This window comes from Panthera uncia, chromosome D4, assembly GCF_023721935.1.
Source record: "Panthera uncia isolate 11264 chromosome D4, Puncia_PCG_1.0, whole genome shotgun sequence".
NCBI lineage: Eukaryota > Metazoa > Chordata > Mammalia > Carnivora > Felidae > Panthera > Panthera uncia.
The window spans coordinates 73,979,477-73,996,872 of record NC_064807.1 but is presented as its reverse complement, the minus strand read 5'-3'; the positions used below and the strand labels follow the sequence as shown (position 1 = coordinate 73,996,872).

The 17,396-nt window shown below is 42.3% G+C and overlaps 1 protein-coding gene across 1 annotated transcript in view; it reads left to right on the top strand.

The window, feature by feature from the left end:
• LOC125920717 (astrotactin-2) overlaps positions 1 to 17,396 on the top strand; it is a 243,710-nt gene that overhangs the window by 210,769 nt on the left and 15,545 nt on the right. Inside the window, exon 8 of the mRNA XM_049627838.1 lies at positions 16,451 to 16,551. Within this exon, the coding sequence (XP_049483795.1) occupies positions 16,451 to 16,551 (101 nt within the window). The remainder of the gene's footprint in view (positions 1 to 16,450; positions 16,552 to 17,396) is intronic.

Below are 17,396 nucleotides of genomic sequence, written 5' to 3'. Positions count from 1 at the left end.
GAAGTTCATAAATATTATGAAGAAAAAAATAGAGCCAGCTGAATGGTATTCTAATATACTTCTAACACAGAGCCTGCTTGGGATTCTCTCTCCCTCTCTCTCTGCCTCTCCCCGACTCGCACCCCTGTTACACTCTCTCTCTCTGTCTCTCAAAATAAGTAAATAAACGTTTATTTTTTAAAAAAGGTTTCATTGAAGGTCCCCTGTTTCCCCTTTAAGTAACGCTTTCTGCTTACATGAGCAAATATGGGACAGAGGCTGAGGCAGAAGGTGCTTTCTCAAACTCAGAGGTCAGAAAGCTACAGATATTGAAGATCCGATCCTGGCCATGGCCACCTTTATGGACACAGGATTCTTGTAGAGTGACACCATTGGCTTTGTTTGTTTATAGAGCTTTATTATTTTTTTGAGATCTAAATCACATACCATGTAATTCACCCTTGTAAAGTATGCAGTTCAGTGAATTTTACAATGTTTAGAAAGTTGTACGATTATCACAACTAATTCCAGAACATTTTAATCATCTGAAAAAGAAACTCCATATCCATTAGCAGTCACTCCTGTTGTCTCCACGTCCCTGTCCTAACTACCACTAATCGACTTTCTGTGTCTAGGAATTTGCCTATTGGGAACACTTCATGGAAATGGAATCACACAACATATGGCCTGTCTGAATTCTTTCACCCGGCATAATGTTCTCAAGGTTCAGTGATACTGTAGCATGAATAAGGAATTCATTCCTTTTTATGGTTGAATAATATTCAGTTGTATGGATATTTTGTTTATTCATCAGTTGATGGACATTTGAGTTGTTTTCTACTTTTTGGCTGTTAATGCAGCTATGAAAATTTGTGTACACTTTTTTCTTAATGGACATATGTTTTCAGTTCTCTTGGGTATATACCTAGGAATAGAATTTCTAGGTCATGTTAACTCTATGTTTAACTTTGAGAGGAAAGGGGCACCTGGGTGGCTCAGTCAGTTGGGCGTCCGACTTCGGCTCAGGTCATGATCTCACGGTCTGTGAGTTCGAGCCCCGTGTCAGGCTCTGTGCTGACAACTCAGAGCCTGGAGCCTGCTTCGGATTCTGTGTCTCCCTCTCTCTCTGCCCCTCCCCTGCTCATGCTCTGTCTCTCTCTATCTCTCAGTAATGAATAAACATTAATTTTTTTCTTTTTTAACTTTGAGAGGAACTGCCAAGCTGTTTGCCAGGATGGCTGCACCATTTTACATTCCCATCAACAATATATGAGAGTTCCAATTTCTTCCATCTTTGCCAGCACTTATTTCTTGTTTTTTGTTTTTGTTTTTTGGGTTTTTTTTTTTTTTTTTGGTTATAGCCATCTTAATGGGTAAGAGGTGGTGTCCCATTATGCTTTTGATTTTCATTCCCTGCTGACTCATGATGTGAACATATTTTCATATGTTTATTAGCTGTGTATCTTCTCTGAGAAATATCTATTCAAATCTTTTGTCCATTTTTATACTGTGCTATTTATCTCTCCGTTGTTGAGTTGCAATACTTCTTTATATATTCTGAATATTAGTCTTGTACCAGATACATGGTTTACAAATATTTTCCCATGTTTTGTGGGTTGTGTTTTTGTTTTCTTAATATCGTCCTTTGTAACACAAAAGTTTTTAACTTTCGTGAAGTCTAACTTCTCTTATGTTTTTTTTTTCTTTTAGTTGTGCCTTTGGGGTCATAACTAAGAAATCATCATCTTATCTAAGCTCATGAAGATCTAGGTTTTTTTCTAAGAGTTTTTTTAGTTTTTGCTTTTATGTTTGTGTCTTTGATCCATTTTGAGGTAATTGTTTTATATGGTGTGAGATAGGGGTCCAATTTCATTTTCTTGCATATCACTATCCAATTGTCCCAGCATCATTTACTGGAGAGACTATTGTTAAAGAGACTATTCTTTTGCTCTTGTTGAAAATCAATTGACCATAAATGTATGCATTTATTTCTGGACTCTCAATTTTACTCCATTGATCTATGTCTATTTTTATACTAGTATCAGACAGTCTTGATTACTGCAATGTTGTGGTAAATTTTGAAATCAGGTTATGGGAGTCTTCCAACTTTTTTTTTTTTCGGGATTATTTTGGCTCTTCTGGGTACCATATGAATTTTAGGAGTAGCTGGTCATTTTCTGCAAAAAATCAGCTGGGATTTTAATGGAGTTGTGTTGAATCTACAAATAAATTTGGGAGTATTTCCATATTAATAACATTAAATCTTCCACTCCATGAGCACAAGATGTCTTTCCATTTATTTAAGTCTTTAATTTCTTTCTGTGTTTTATGGTTTTCAGTGTATAAGTCATGCATGCCTTTTGTTTAATTTATTCGTAAGTGGGGGTTTTTTTGTTGCTACTAGAAATGGGATTATTTCTTAATTTCATTTTCTGATTGTTCACTGCTAGCATAAAAAATACAATTGACTTTTGTATATTTATCTTACCTGTAACCTTACCGAATTTGTTTTCTTTCTTTTTAAGATATGTTGTGTGTGTGTGTGTGTGTGTGTGTGTGTGTGTATTCCTTTGTTTTTCTATATACAAGATTATGTCATCTACAAATAGAGATAGTTTTATTTTTTTAAGTTTATTTATTCATGTTGAGAGAGGGGGTGGACAGAGAGACAGAATCCCAAGTAGGCTCCATGCTGTCAGCTCAGAGCCCCAACATGAGGCTCGATCTCACAAACCTCACAAACCTCAGCCAAAATCAAGAGTCAGATGCTTAACGACTGAGCCACCCAGGCACCCCAATAGAGATAGTTTTATACTTTACTATCTGGATGATTTTTTTTTCTTCTTCTTCCCTAAATACCCTGTCGATAACTTTAAGTATAGTGCTGAATAGCAATAGTGAAAGTCGGTCTCCTTGTCTTTTCTAGGCCATAGGGGGAGGTTTTCAGTCTTTACCATGAAGTATGATGTTAGCTGTGAGCTTTCCACAGATGCCCTTTATCAGGTTGTGGTGGTTTTCTTCTATTCATAGTTTAAGTGTTTTTATCATGAGGGGATGTTGAGTTTTATGAAAGCTTTTTCTGTGTCTATTGAGTTGATTGTATAATTTTTGTCCTTTATTCTATTAATAGGATGTGTTATATTAGTTAATTGTCATATGCTGAATCAGTCATGCTTTCATGGGATAAATCCCACTTGGTCATGATGTATAATCATTTTTACATGTTACTGGATTTGTTTAGGATTTTGTGGTATCTATATTTATAAGGGATATTGGACTGTAGTTTTCTTTCTTTGATGACTTTTCTGGTTTTGGTATCAGAATAATATTGGCTTCATATAATTAGTTGGCAGTGTTCCCTCCTCTTTTATATTTTTGGAAGAGTTTATGTAGGATTCGTGTTGATTGCTATTAAAATTTGGTGGAATTCACCAGCGAAGACATCTAATGACCCATTGTTTTATAGGAAAAGAAAGCAAAATCCATGAGGAAGGACTTCACCCACAGTCATAGTGCTGATTAGGGCAAAGCCAGGGAAGCCCAGGGTTCAGACCTCCCTCAGTTTGTAGCTCACTGCGTGCATAGTCTCTAATTCTCATAGTATTAAAAGCAGATATTGTTAAAAAGATGTGGTATGTGTGTGTGTGTGTGTGTCTGCACGCACACACACACACATACAATGGACTATTACTCAGCCATAAAAAGAGTGAAATCTTGGCCTTTGCAAAAAAATACTAAATTAGACAAACAAAAAACCAGACTCTCAACTGTAGAGAACAAACTCATGGTTACCAAAAGGGAGTTGATGGGGCATGGGTGAAATAGTTGAAGGGGATTAAAGGTACAATCTTGATAAGCACCGAGTAATGTATAGAATTGTTGAATCACTGTATCATACTCCTGAAATTAATATAACACTGTATGGTAACTAGACTGGACTTGAAATTTTTGAGCTAAGTAAACTGCAGTTGATTAACAAGAGTGATCAATTATATGAAAAAGCAAAAAAGCAGGTATTATTTATCTGTTTTTATTATCATATTTTCAATTATCGAAGTATAGTTAACATACAGTGTTACATTAATTCAGGTGTACAACATTGTAATTGAGTAATTCTGTACATTACTCTGTGCTCACCATGGTAAGTGTAGTCACTGACTGTCACCATACAACATTATTACAATATTATTGTCTATATGTCCTATGCTGTACTTTTCATCTCCATCACTTATTTATTTTATAACTAGAACTTTGTTCTTCTTAATTCTGTTCACTTTTTTTGCCCATCCCCCCCAACCTCTCCCACATGGCAACTACCAAGTTGTTCTCTGTACTTATAAGTCTGTTTCTGTTTGTTTGTCCATTCATTTTGTTTTTGCCTTTCTCTGTCCGACTTATTTTGCTTATTAGCATAGTACCCTCTAGGTTCATCCGTGTTGTCACAAATGGCAAGATTTCATTCTTTTTTATACCTGAATAATATTCCATTGTGTATATGTACTGCATCTTTATCCATCTGTTATCAAAGGACACTCAGGTTGCTTCCAGTGTTGGCTATTGTAAATAGTACAGTACACATAGGGGTGCATATATCTCTTAAAATTAGTGTTTTAGAGCACCTGGGTGGCTCAGTTGGTTAAGCATCTGACTTTTGATTTCAGGTTGTGATCCCAGGGTCATGGGATCAAGCCCCATGTTGGGTGTGGCACTGAGTATAGAGCCTGCTTGGGTTTCTCTCTCTCTCCCTCTGCCTCTCTCCCCAACTTGTGTGCTCTCTCTCTCTAAAAAAAATAGTGTTTTAATTTTCCTTGGGTATATACTCAGAAGTGCAGTTACTGGATCATATGATAGTTCCATTTTTAATTTTTTGAGGCCCCTCATACTGTTTCCCATAGTGGCTGTACCAGTTTGCCTTCCCACCAGCAGTGCATGACGCTTCCCCTTTCTCCACATCCTCATCAACACTTGTTATTTCTTGTCTTTTTGATACTAGCCATTCTGACAGGTGTGAGGTGATAGTTCATTGTGGTTTTGATTTACATTTCTTTGATGATGGGTGATGTTGAGCATCTTTTCATATGTCTGCTAGCCATGTGTATATCTTCTTTGAAAAAATGTCTATTCAGGTCCTCTGTCCATTTTTTTAATCTGATTTTTTTCTTGGTGTTGAGTTGTTTGAGTTCTTGATATTTTGGATATTAACCTCTTATTGAATGTATCATTTGCAAATATATTATCCCATTCAGTAAGTTGCCTTTTCATTTTGCTGATGGTGCTTTTTTAACTGCAAAACTTTTCAGTTTGATGTAATCCCAATTATTTATTTTTGCTTTAACTTCCCTTTCCTGGGGAAGGAAAGGGAAACTGAGGCTCAGAGGCATGATGTGATTTGTCCATACACCCAGTGGCTGAGCTGGAGTTCTAACTAAACATTATGAAAAACAGTGGCCTTGTTGCCATGATACCCTCCAGGAGAATTGCCTTTGCCCAGGGTTTTGATTTCAGGAATGAATGTTTCCACTTTATCCCCCCATTTGAGTGTTATAAAGAAGCAAGACAAGCAAGATGATATTTACAGTGCCAAGCACTATTCTAGGTGTTTTTCATGTTATTTTGTTCTTAAAACAATCTTGTGAGACAGATACTGTTAACTCCACTTTTTACATTTATGGAAACCAAGGATGTCAAAGAAAACAGGAATAGGAAATGGACAGCCATGGTACAAATTCAGTCCTTCAGACTCCCAAGTGCAGGGCTTGGCCCTTCTTCCCACACCCATTCCTCCACCTGTGGGAAAACACTGCTCACACATCAGGTGGAAACTGAGCTCAACTTGAGGTAGCTAAGAACCATCCTGCCTGTAGTGTTGCCTGACTTAATGCCCAAGGATAATTCCAAGTTGGGGACCTCTGCTTGGCCTCCTCTCCTCTGAGCTTGACTTGGGCCAAATGCAATTTTGCAAGGCAATAAGGAAGAAGAGGAAGACTTCAGGGTCAGACATAGGAAGAGAGGTAATGCCAGGGTTGAAAAGGGATGATGGGCGATGATGGTGTTGCTGTACTAAGAGCGCTTCCTTGTCAAAAGTTGGGAACATGGAGTTCATCCTCCTAATCAGCTCTAACCTCCTCCAAACTGTGACTCAAGGTCCATTTGGGACCAATGAATAGTTACTAATTCTATCTGTTTGGAAATGGCACTGAACTTTCAGTTGGGAGACCTGTGTTGGGGCCTAGCTGAACTATCTGTGCAGCCTTGGAAAACTCAATTCAAATTTCCATGGCTCATTTGCCTCCTTGTAAAGTGAATTTAATAATATGTACCCCTTAGGCAGTTTTAAAGAGAACAGAAGACAACTGTGTAAAAGCCCCCAGCACGGTGCTCCGATACAGAGTGAGTGCCCAGGAAGTGTGTGTGGGGTCTCTAAGGCACGTTCATATCCATAATGAACATTTGGCCCTCACAGCATCCCTGTGGGGTTTGATATCAATGGTATCTGAACTACAGAGAAGTTAAATAATCTGGCCAAACTTCCACAGCTAGTTAAAGACAAGGTTAAACCTTCAAATCATGCCCTCTGTCTCAATGCTACATACTTCTAAGCTATACTTTTCTGCAAAAAATTCCTATAACTGTAGTCACTTAAAAATTATTGTCTATACCTGGGTGTGTTAGAAAGACTATCCAGTTTATAATAAATATATAATAAAAAGGCCACAATTTGCTTTAAAGATCCCAGGAATACAAATTTAAATGGAATCATGGAATAATAAGGCATCCATTCCTTGATTTGAAACCATAAAATTAGTCTGTGTCTGCTTTGACCTAAAACAACCTATTAAAAGATGAACATCCTTGGTGCCCTTTGGTGGCCCAGTCGGCTGAGCATCTGACTCCTGATTTCGGCCCAGGTCATGATCTCATGATTTATGAGATTGAGCCCCACATTGGGCTCTACGCTGATATCATGGAGCCTGTTTGGAATTCTCTATCTCTCTGTCTCTGTCTCCCTCTCTCTGCACCCCTCTTGTGTGTGTGCTCACTCTCTAAATAAATAAGCATAAATAAATAAACAAGCAAACAAAAAAGATGAACATCCTCCAACTGAGACCAGTGGTCAGTCTAGCTGTGTGTTACCATATAGTCTACTCCCTGGAAAAAGAGAAGGAAGAGAGAAGAAGGTCGAGAAAGGGAAGGGAGTGACAAGAAAAAAAGGAAAGGGAAACAAGAACAGCCTTGAAAGCTAAGTGCCAACCTGAATCTTTCTTTCAAGAAGGGTCAAGTTATACTTGATAGGTAAATGAATGAGCTCAAATGGACCTTTCACCTAGTTTTTGTATGTTAAAATCCTTTGGCTGTTTCAGTCCTCTAAGGCTTTCAGGGTGGGGGGTATAAAGATTGTCCCCTTATAGGGGTTTTTTAAGGTGGATTTGCTTTTGTTTTTGTTTTTTGTTTGTTTTTTGGTTTTTGGTGTTTTTGGTAGGAGAAAACAAGATTGTCGTAGGTGGTTGACATTCCCGATAGGTTGCAGCTGACAGGGGATCCGGGCAGTCCTTGAATGCCTATCCGAGGCTTTAGTCCATTGTTTTAAAGAAGGAAAAAAGAACACATCTGAAGGAAATGGAAGGACAGGAATAAATTTTTATTGAAGTGCTCCTAGCACTGCATCCCATTTCTTCACTCAACCATATCGCTGCTCTTCTGTGAGCTCCTGGAAGGCAAGGACCACACTCGTCTTCTCCCCAACTGTTTTTCCCCTGCTTCGAGGTGTACCGGGCACCTAGCAGGTGTTCCACTGGCCTCCCAATCAGACCTCAGACTGAGTTGCTCTGAAAGTAGAAACCAGGATCAGTGTCCTTAATACCATGACAGTCTCTCCGTGCCGGGCACTATAACCAAATATTTATGTTGGCAGAAAACACAAGTTGCCAGCCCAAGTTGGGATATAAAAAGATTGGTTTTCAGTGCTGGGGAGTAGGTGGGCTGCATGTGGAACAGAGCAGGGAACCATAACAGCCCCTGGCTGTTCATTCTCAAGCCTTGCTTTGATACTCCTGGACTGATGAACAGAGAGATTTTGCCTGATGGCCAGCACCCAGCTGGGGAAAACTTTGGACATCTGAATTCTGGCGCTGGTTCACACCGTCCTGCCCAGTCCCCTCATTTCGCAGGCTGGGAAACTGAGAACAAAGCACAATAGAACTTGCCCAAGGCCATGTTGCTTATTCAGTGTCTGAACCCAAACTGGAGTCCAGATCTTCAGCAAGCAGTTGTGACATTACACTTGGGGTCAGAAGAGCTGTGTGACCCTGGACGAGTCATTTGGACTCACTGAGTCTGTCTGTAAAACAGGAATGATTTCTAACCCTGGCATCAAATGAAATAATGTACACAAAATGATTTTGCGTGAAGTGCTTTGTGTTAAGTTCTGTGTCAAAACTCTGGATCAGGAAACTTTTCTCTAGAAGTCCAGATAGTAAACATTTTAGGCTTTGTGGGTCACATGGTCTCTGTTGCAATTACTCAGCTCTGCCTTATTTACAGAAACCTGTGGCAGACCAGATTTGGCCCATGTGCCATGGTTTGCTGACCCTTGCTGTAGATGCTTGGAAGTTGTTAGAGTTACTGTTGATGATGATATCATAAATGACCCCAAAATTTAGTGGCTTAAAAGAACTTATTTGATTATGCTAATGGATTCTGTGGGTCAGGCACCAAGACAGTGCACAGCACAATCAGCTGTCTTTGGTTCATGAAGTCTGGAGCCTCAGCTGCAGGGATGAATGACCTGACCACTTGGGCTGGAATTACCTGAAGGTTCTTTTGCTCATCTGGGCTGGGATGACGTGAACACCAGGACTGCTCACATCAGCCTCTCCCTCCCTGTGTCCTGGCTTCCTCGCTCCAGGGTGGCCTGAGGGCGGTTGGATGTCTTGCATGGAGGCTCAGGGCTTCGACCGAGTTTCAGTGAGCTTGGTAGAAGTTGCATAGCCTTTTATGACCCAGACTCAAAAGTCATACAGCAAGTATCCCTTCTGCTGTGTTCTAGTCGACACATTCCGGAACCCACCAAAATTCAAGGTGAAGGGCCATCGAACCCCCATGTCTCAATGAGAGAAATGTTAAAGAACTGGGGAGGGGGGGCTCACTTTTTAAAATCATTCTAGCAGAGACTAATAATTTAAACACACACCCCGAATAGTGGTGAATGCTTACTTAGCACTTAACCCTGGGCCAGGCAGTGTATTGAGTACTTTATTCCTCTAACATCCCTTTGAAGGAGGTAATGTGATCATCCACACTTTAAAGACAAGACACACTAAAGAACAGAGAGGTTAATTAACTTGCTGAAGGTCAAAAAATGTAGGTTGTGCAACCAACATTTGAACTCAGGTAGTCAGGCTCCAAAATCGGTTCCAACCGTGGCACTTCATTGTGATCATGAAAATGAGAGTGCTCATTCTATCACTAGAGCAGAACTGGATTAAGAACCTGAGTCTTTGGGCCGCCCAGCATCTAGGTAGTTCTCCTGACAACAATCAATTAAAAGCATTTTGCTCACCTACTCTGGGTCCAGACCGTTCTGTGCCTTTTGAGTAGTGTAAGGAAAGACGTCTGACACTCAGTTTCACTCATAAGAGACCTAAAATATGGGTGAGGAGATTGAATTCTGATTTAATTCTCACAATGCTGTGAGATGGAACCTTTGTCCCATTTTGCAGGTAAGGAAACCAAGGCCCAATGGTTAAGTCATTACTTGCCAGGTAGCTGACAGAGTCCAGCCAGATTCAAAACCAGAGCGGCTTAATATGAGTCCCATGCTCTTTGCTATAGACTGCAATGGAGTAGGATCTGGAATGAATAATACCAGTTCTTTCAGAGGAAAAAACAATCATGAGTCCCTAGTATATCAGATCTAGCCTGTCCTTAGAGGTGGTCTTGGTTTAGTTCCCTCACTGCAGAGACAGGAGACTGAGATCCAGAGATGGGCAGTCAAGTGTCCCTGGCCATCCAGCTGTTTGGACCCAGAGCCAAAGCTGGGACTCTGTTTTTCCCACCACCCTGACTGCCACATTGTGCTGGGAATGGCGGGGAGGGGAGTGATGGTAGACTGGGTGTGTGTTTGTTGGGGCGGGGAAGGGGGGGGGTTTAAACTAACGGGAAGTTGTTTGCCAAAGCTGCGTGGGGGGAAGGAGCATTTTACAAGACCAGGGCCTCTGGCCTGGAAACATCTGTTTCCCTTCAAATCAGCGAGAAGACTTTTGCCTCCCCAGAATGCCTAAATCATGTGGCGGCTGGGGAAGAGCAGGCGTTGGCCTGGAGACTTCAAACGCATTCTCCCGTACTCTCGGGGACCTGGTCCTGATGTGGGCCTCTGGGGCTCTATCCCTGCTCTTACCCCCTGTCAGATCCGTGAGAAGCTCTCACCGCCAATTAACTTCTTGGTTTCATTCTCTCACCCCTGCTGTGAGGGGGTCTGGGGGTCTTGGATGGGACCAACAACAGCTTCCTCTCCACCCAATTTCCTCTGATTTCTACTAGGACAGCTCGCTCTGGATGCTGGAAGGAGGGGGAGGGGAGGGGTCAGAGCCTTGAGTACCGTCAAAATAACAATATTATTGATAATAATGCCCACAGCTCACTCTCCCTGAATGTTAGCACATGCCAGGCATCATGGTAAGCACTTACTCACATCTCATTTTATGCTACCACTACTGTATACAGTAGGTTTTAATATCCTGATTCCTATTTTACAGGTGAGTAAATTGACACAAGTCCTTACACAGGCAATAAATAGGGAGCCCCAATTTAAAACCAAACTGCCTGATTCCAAGCTCTTAGCCATTCTGTCATCTCATCTCTTATGATGGCCTTTCAACCTAGTCACCTTTCGTTCATTTTACAAATGGGGAAGCTGATTTCCAGACAAGGGAACTACTTCATAGTTGATTGAGTCATTCGTTCAGTCTGCCATTCAGTCTGGAAAGTACTTGCTCAGCATCACGTGATTTAGGTGTCTGAGCACCCGGTGTAGGTGGGTGGATGGAGATGGGCAGAGCAATATTCTGGTCCTGAAGATGTCATGGGGACAAGAGAGAAGTGTACGAGCACTTGACATAGTAATGCGGCATGTGCTATACTAGGGCACTATTCACCACATGGAGAAAGGTTTACTGGAGGGGATGAGGTTTGACTGATGCTCCAAGGACAAGGTGGAAAGGAAGGGTTGAGTGGAGAAGGGGAAGGACGATCCAGACAGAGGGTGTAGCATGTGCAAAGGCAAAGAGGTAGAATCCATGTTCTGGAACCATTAGCAGTTGGATAAGGTTCTACTATGAAACAGAATAGTAGGCAAAGACTGGTAAACAAGGCTGGAGGTGTGGCCAGAGTTTATCTGAAGTTCAATGATCCAGTACTGTCAAATGAATAAAGGTCAAGGAGCCACCCTCGGAGCCTGTGGTAAGGATTTTGGACTTTTTCCTGAGGGTGATAAGGAAATTGAAAAATACTTTGCCTTTGAGTAGTCAATCCCAAGGCACTTCCCCCACACTGAAATCACAATTCACTGACACCATATTGCTTTAGACAGCCAAGATCTCACAGGCCACAGTGTGTGGAAAACCTGGGACATGAACTCTGTTTGTTTTCTTGCTTGTTTTAATATAAGTATACTTGACACACTATATCACATTAGTTTTAGGTGCACAACATAATGATTCGACAACTCTCTACATTACCCTGTGTCCACCACAGGTGTAACTACCATCTGTCACCATGCAAAGCTCTTATAACACCATTGACTATATTCCCTGTGCTGTACCGTTTGTCCCCATGACTTACTCATAACTGGAAGGCTGTACCTCCCACTTCCCTTCACCCATTTTGCTCATCCCCTTACAGCCCACTCCTCTGACAACCACCACTTTGTTCTCTGTATTTATGGTATTTCTGTCTGTTTTGTTTTGTTTGTTTCAGGCACCTTGGCCAGTGTTCTTTCCCCTAAACCAAAGTGGGAGGAAGGAACAGCACGGGTTGGAGTCTGGAGCTTCAGGTTCCTAAACAGCTCATCCCACTTCATCCTTGGAGCCCCCTCTTTTGTAATAAAAGTATCCCAAAGGTGCAATTGGACCTAAGTCAGCCAATTATACCAGAAGCAGTCTAGTGTATAGAAGGCACACTGGGGGAGGTGTCAGAAAAGCCAGTGTCTACTCTGAACTAACTGGCAGTGGGTCCTTACGTAAGAATCTTTCCTCTCTGGGCCTCCGTTTCTCCACCTGTAAATAAGTATATGGAGTTTGGGGATGGCTCGGGAGTTCTAGTTCAAACTGTCAGTGAATCTCAGCCTGCTTCAGTGGGCAAAGAGAAGATGAAAGAACTGAGCAGATGGTGGTGGGCACCCTTCCGGATCCCCTGAGAAACACAGAGGTCTCACCTGTGCCTTCTCTCAGTCTCTCTTTCTCTCCCTGCTTTTCACTCTACTCTATGGGTGTGTCTGTGTGTCTGTTTCTCGGTCTCTTTCTCTTTCTTTCTCTCCTTTCTCCCCACCGTTCTCCACATCAGGGGCCGCCACTTTCTTCCTCTCACAAAGAGCCCCTCCAAGCCCTGCCTGGTCCCCTAACAGCTTTCAGATGTGTCTCTGGAACAGTTCTACAATTACAGCTGAGACGGGCAGAAAGTGCTTGGCCTTGTGACTTTTGACCCAGGCCTGTGAGGTTGACATCTTCCTCTTTCTCCACCCCTCCACCCCCCACTGGCAGGGTGGCCTGAGGCTTCCTCCATCCTGAGGCCTCCACTGACATGTTTGGTTACCCTAATAACACAAATAGAAGCTACCTTTTAGGAGCAAAGACTGAGCCAGGCCTGCTCCATCATTGTATCATTGAGTCTTGATCTCAAACTTGTGAGAGATAGAGAATTTCACCAGAGAATACTCAGCCAACAATTGGGGAAAACAAGGATTCCACCCAGGTTTTTGTAACTTAAAAATGTAAGACTGCTTCTTCCCCACCATGCTGTTATTCATGCTGCTTGGCTAAGCAGAGAGGTGACCCTGGACCCTCTTGGTGGAGGAAATATATTGCAGAAATACCATGGAAACATAAGTGGCCAATGGGAAAGCAGTGTTTAAAATTTTTTTCCAACTCCTCATGTTTTGAGGCTAATTCACATATTCCATTCACTATGCCCTTCTGTGTTTCCCTCAGTTGGAATGAATCTCCTCTTCCCCAAGAAAGCATTTTTTAAAGGTATACTCTTGCACAAATAAGTGCTCTTTACATGGTCTTTATGAAAATCTGCAGCAGGGCTCCTGGGTGGCTGAGTGGGTTAAGCATCCAACTCTTGATTTCAGCTCAGGTCATGATCTCACAGTTGTAAGATTGGGCTCTGCACTGGGTGTGGAGCCTGCTTAAGATTCTCTCTCTCCCTTGGCCCCTCCCCCCTCAAAAAAATCTGCAGCTTACAAGCCACCTCTCATGTATCACTCTATGTAATATTTGAGATAATCATACATTATCTCTACAATTATCCCCATTTTGTTGTAGATAATGTAGAAACTGAAATTAAGGAATTATATATGTGGGGGGCACCTGGCTAGCTCAGTTGGTTAAGCATCTGACTTGGTTTCAGCTCAGGTCATAATCTCATGGTTTGTGAGTTCAAGCCCCACATCGGACTCTATGCTGACAGTGCAGAGCCTATTTGGGATTTTCTCTTGATCTCTCTGTACCCCAATGTTTATAGCAGCACTTTCAACAATAGCCAAAATATAGAAAGAGCCTAAATGTCCATCAACTGATGAATGGATAAAGAAATTGTGGTTTATATACACAATGGAATACTACTTGGCAATGAGAAAGAATGAAATATGGCCATTTGTAGCAACGTGAAGATCTGGTTTATATATACAATGGAATACTACTTGGCAATGAGAAAGAATGAAATCTGGCCATTTGTAGCAACGTGGATGGAACTGGAGAGTGTTATGCTATGTGAAATAAGTCATACAGAGAAAGACAGATACCATATGTTTTCATTCTTATGTGGATCCTGAGAAACTTAACAGAAGACCATGGGGGAGGGGAAGGGGAAAAAAAGTTAGGGAGAGAGCCAAACCATAAGAGACTCTTAAAAACTGAGAATAAACTGAGGGTTGATGGGGGTGGGAGGGAGGGGAGGGTGGGTGACAGGCATGGAGGAGGGCACCTGTTGGGGATGAGCACTGGGTGTTGTATGGAAATCAATTTGGCAACAAATTTCATATTAAAAAAATAGTAATGGGGCGCCTGGGTGGCGCAGTCGGTTAAGCGTCCGACTTCAGCCAGGTCACGATCTCGCGGTCCGTGAGTTCGAGCCCCGCGTCAGGCTCTGGGCTGATGGCTCGGAGCCTGGAGCCTGTTTCCGATTCTGTGTCTCCCTCTCTCTCTGCCCCTCCCCCGTTCATGCTCTGTCTCTCTCTGTCCCAAAAAAAAAATAAATAAAAAACGTTGAAAAAAAAAATTTAAAAAAAATAAAAAAATAGTAATTATCAAATTAATTAATTAATTAATTAAGCAAACTAACTAAAAGAAAAAAAGATGTGGTATGCTCAGGTTCATTTATTTACTCAAATATTTACTGGGTGCCTATCATATATACCCAGTACTGTTAAATGCCAGGGATATCGTTGTACTCAAACCGACATATACACCCTCTGGGAGCTACAGGCTAGGGTTTGGATCCTGCCTCTGCCACTTTCTAGATGGGTTGTTGTGTGGGTAGTAACTGCTTACACAGTGGTACCCAATACTGACCTTCCTACTTTGCCACTTGCTTATTCTCGTATCCTGGAGTTTCCTTGTGATCTTCCTTCTAACTCCTCTGCAAGGCTTCTCAATCATTACTCACCTCAAGTAGCACTTAACATTTTATGTTCATCCACACTGACCCACGAAGTGGGCAGTGGCCTCCTTAACAGAGATGCGTGATACAGAGAGATGAAGTGAGCACAGAGAAGGGAAGTGACTTGACCAAGGTCACAGAGCAAGGAAGTAGAGTGGAATGTGAGCCCAAACCTGGCCATCTCCAGGACCAGGCTCTTCCCTCTGTCACCACTGCTTCTCTCTTTTATTTTTTTAATTTTGTTTTCATGTTTATTTATTTATTTTTAGAGAGAGAGAGAGAGAGAGATAACATGAGCAGGAGAAGGGCAGGGAGAGAAGAAAAGAGAGAACCCCAAGCAGGCTCCATGCTGCCAGTGCAGAGCCAGATGCAGGGCTTGATCTCATCTTGATCTGAGCTGTGACCATGAGTCTGACGTTTAACCCACTGAGCCACCCAGGCGCCCACCACTGTTTCTCTTGACCTAAATAGTACTGGATGTAGTAAGCCGTAGAACTGAGCTCCACTCATGATGCGGAGATACAACAGGAGGAGAGAGAGAATGTCCACATCACAGTGCTATTGTTCTTATACCAAAGGCAGAAGCCCAAATCCCCAGAAAGCAGATGAATAGATTAGGTTCTTTTTGAAGATGGGGCCAAAATACCCCATGTTTAGGCCTCTTAAGACTTATGTTTTAGGTATTGGCCCACACTTCCTTACCTTTGCCAGCACTCCGAGCCAGCTAATGAAAGAGAAAAGGTAGAGTTAGATTTGGCAGTGTGGGTAAGAACATAATCTTTGTTTTGATTTTGCTTTTTAGAGAGAGCAAGTGAGGAAGAGGGAAATATGGGAGAGAGACAGAGAGAGAATCTTAAGCAGGCTTCACCCTCAGCGTGGAGTCTGATGTGGGGCTCGATCCCAGGACCCTGAGATCACAACCTAAGACAAAATCAAGAGTTGGACGCTCAACTGACTGGGCCATGCAGGTGTCCCAAGAATATAATCTTTGGATTCAGGCAGACCTAAGTTGTGGTCCCCTGTTGCTACTTACTTAATATGTAATAATAGGACAATTACTTGACCTCTTTGGGACCAATGTCCTTAGTGATAAAACACAGCCATAATACCTAGCTTAGGTAGTGTCTGAATAAAATGACTGCTAGCACATTGTTAATGCTCAGTGAGTATTTGTTCACTGCATGAATGAAAGAACATAGATGAGTATTCTAGCCATCCAAGACACCACTAGGGTTCACTTCTGAAGTCCTGGACTCAGACTGCTCTGTCCCCAAATAACTGCGAGACCACAGGAAGATATAAAATCTAAGCTTCAGTTTCTTCATTGGTGAAGTTCAGGTGATAATAATCCCTGCCTTCTAGGTTTGCTTACTTGTAAAATACGAGTAAGTACAGGGTGCCCTGCAGATGATTGGTGCCCAATAAATGCTATATGGTTGCTATTTTTTTCCCCAAATCATTTCTCTTACAGGCTAAGCCTCCCTGACTTCTATTGACCATTACCCCTGTACTATGATTTTGTGTTCCTCCTTACACCTTCCAGGGTCTTCTCTGAAGTCACAACCCAGTGCTCTGTTTTCTCGCTGTGCTACAGGTTCACTTTGTATGCCGTGGATACACGGGGGAGGCACTCGGAACTCAGCACAGTGACCTTGAGAACGGCCTGTCCACTGGTGGATGACAACAAAGCAGAAGGTAGGTGACCAATTTCTTCACTTTCCAGGTAATTCCCATATTTCCTTTAAGTTCTGTACCCAGAAGTTAACCACCACCCCTTTCCGGCCACATACACGTATTTGCACAGAAAGAAAAAAGTGAAAGGACTAAGGGGACAGGAGGAACACGGAAGTAAATTAAGTAAGGCCTAAAGGAAATTGAGATTGTCCAGCAGTATCTTAGCCAGTGGAGAGACTTGTTCCTCTTTCATAGAATTTGTCTGCGTTCTGGTTTAGAGGCAATGGTGGTAGACAGTCAGGGCCCCATGACTGTATCCTGCCCCTTAGCCTAGGCTTTGGGAGACCAGTCACCTTTTTCCATTTCGGTCTGTGCCAGAGCTGGCGTATCAGTGACAGTAGAAGATGACTCAACCTACTATCATTAGGTCCTCATAGCACACATTCCCATCTAGCCCAGATGGGTGGCCTCAGAATCCTCAGCCTAGAGCTGAAGTCAGTGACTATCAGTGAGAGCTAGCATGCAAGATTGGACCTTTCTGCTGCTCCTGGTCCCTGAAGTTGTAAACTTCAGGCAAAACACCTAAAAAAAGTCGAACCAGTCGGTCACATCTACCACATACTTAGTTCTTCGCCAACATATAGGTATGGTTTCTACATCAGGACTGGCCAAAGTGTAATGGTGGCTTGTGAGTCCTGGTGGTTCATTTCAGGTTGAGCAAATATTTCCTAAGAGCGCTGGTACACACGCGATGCTCTACACCTTTTAGGAGTTCACATTCTAGGGAGAGAGAGAGAGAGAGAGAGAGAGAGACAGACAGACAGACATGTCTACACATGGCTGAATAATAAGCCGAATAATAAGCA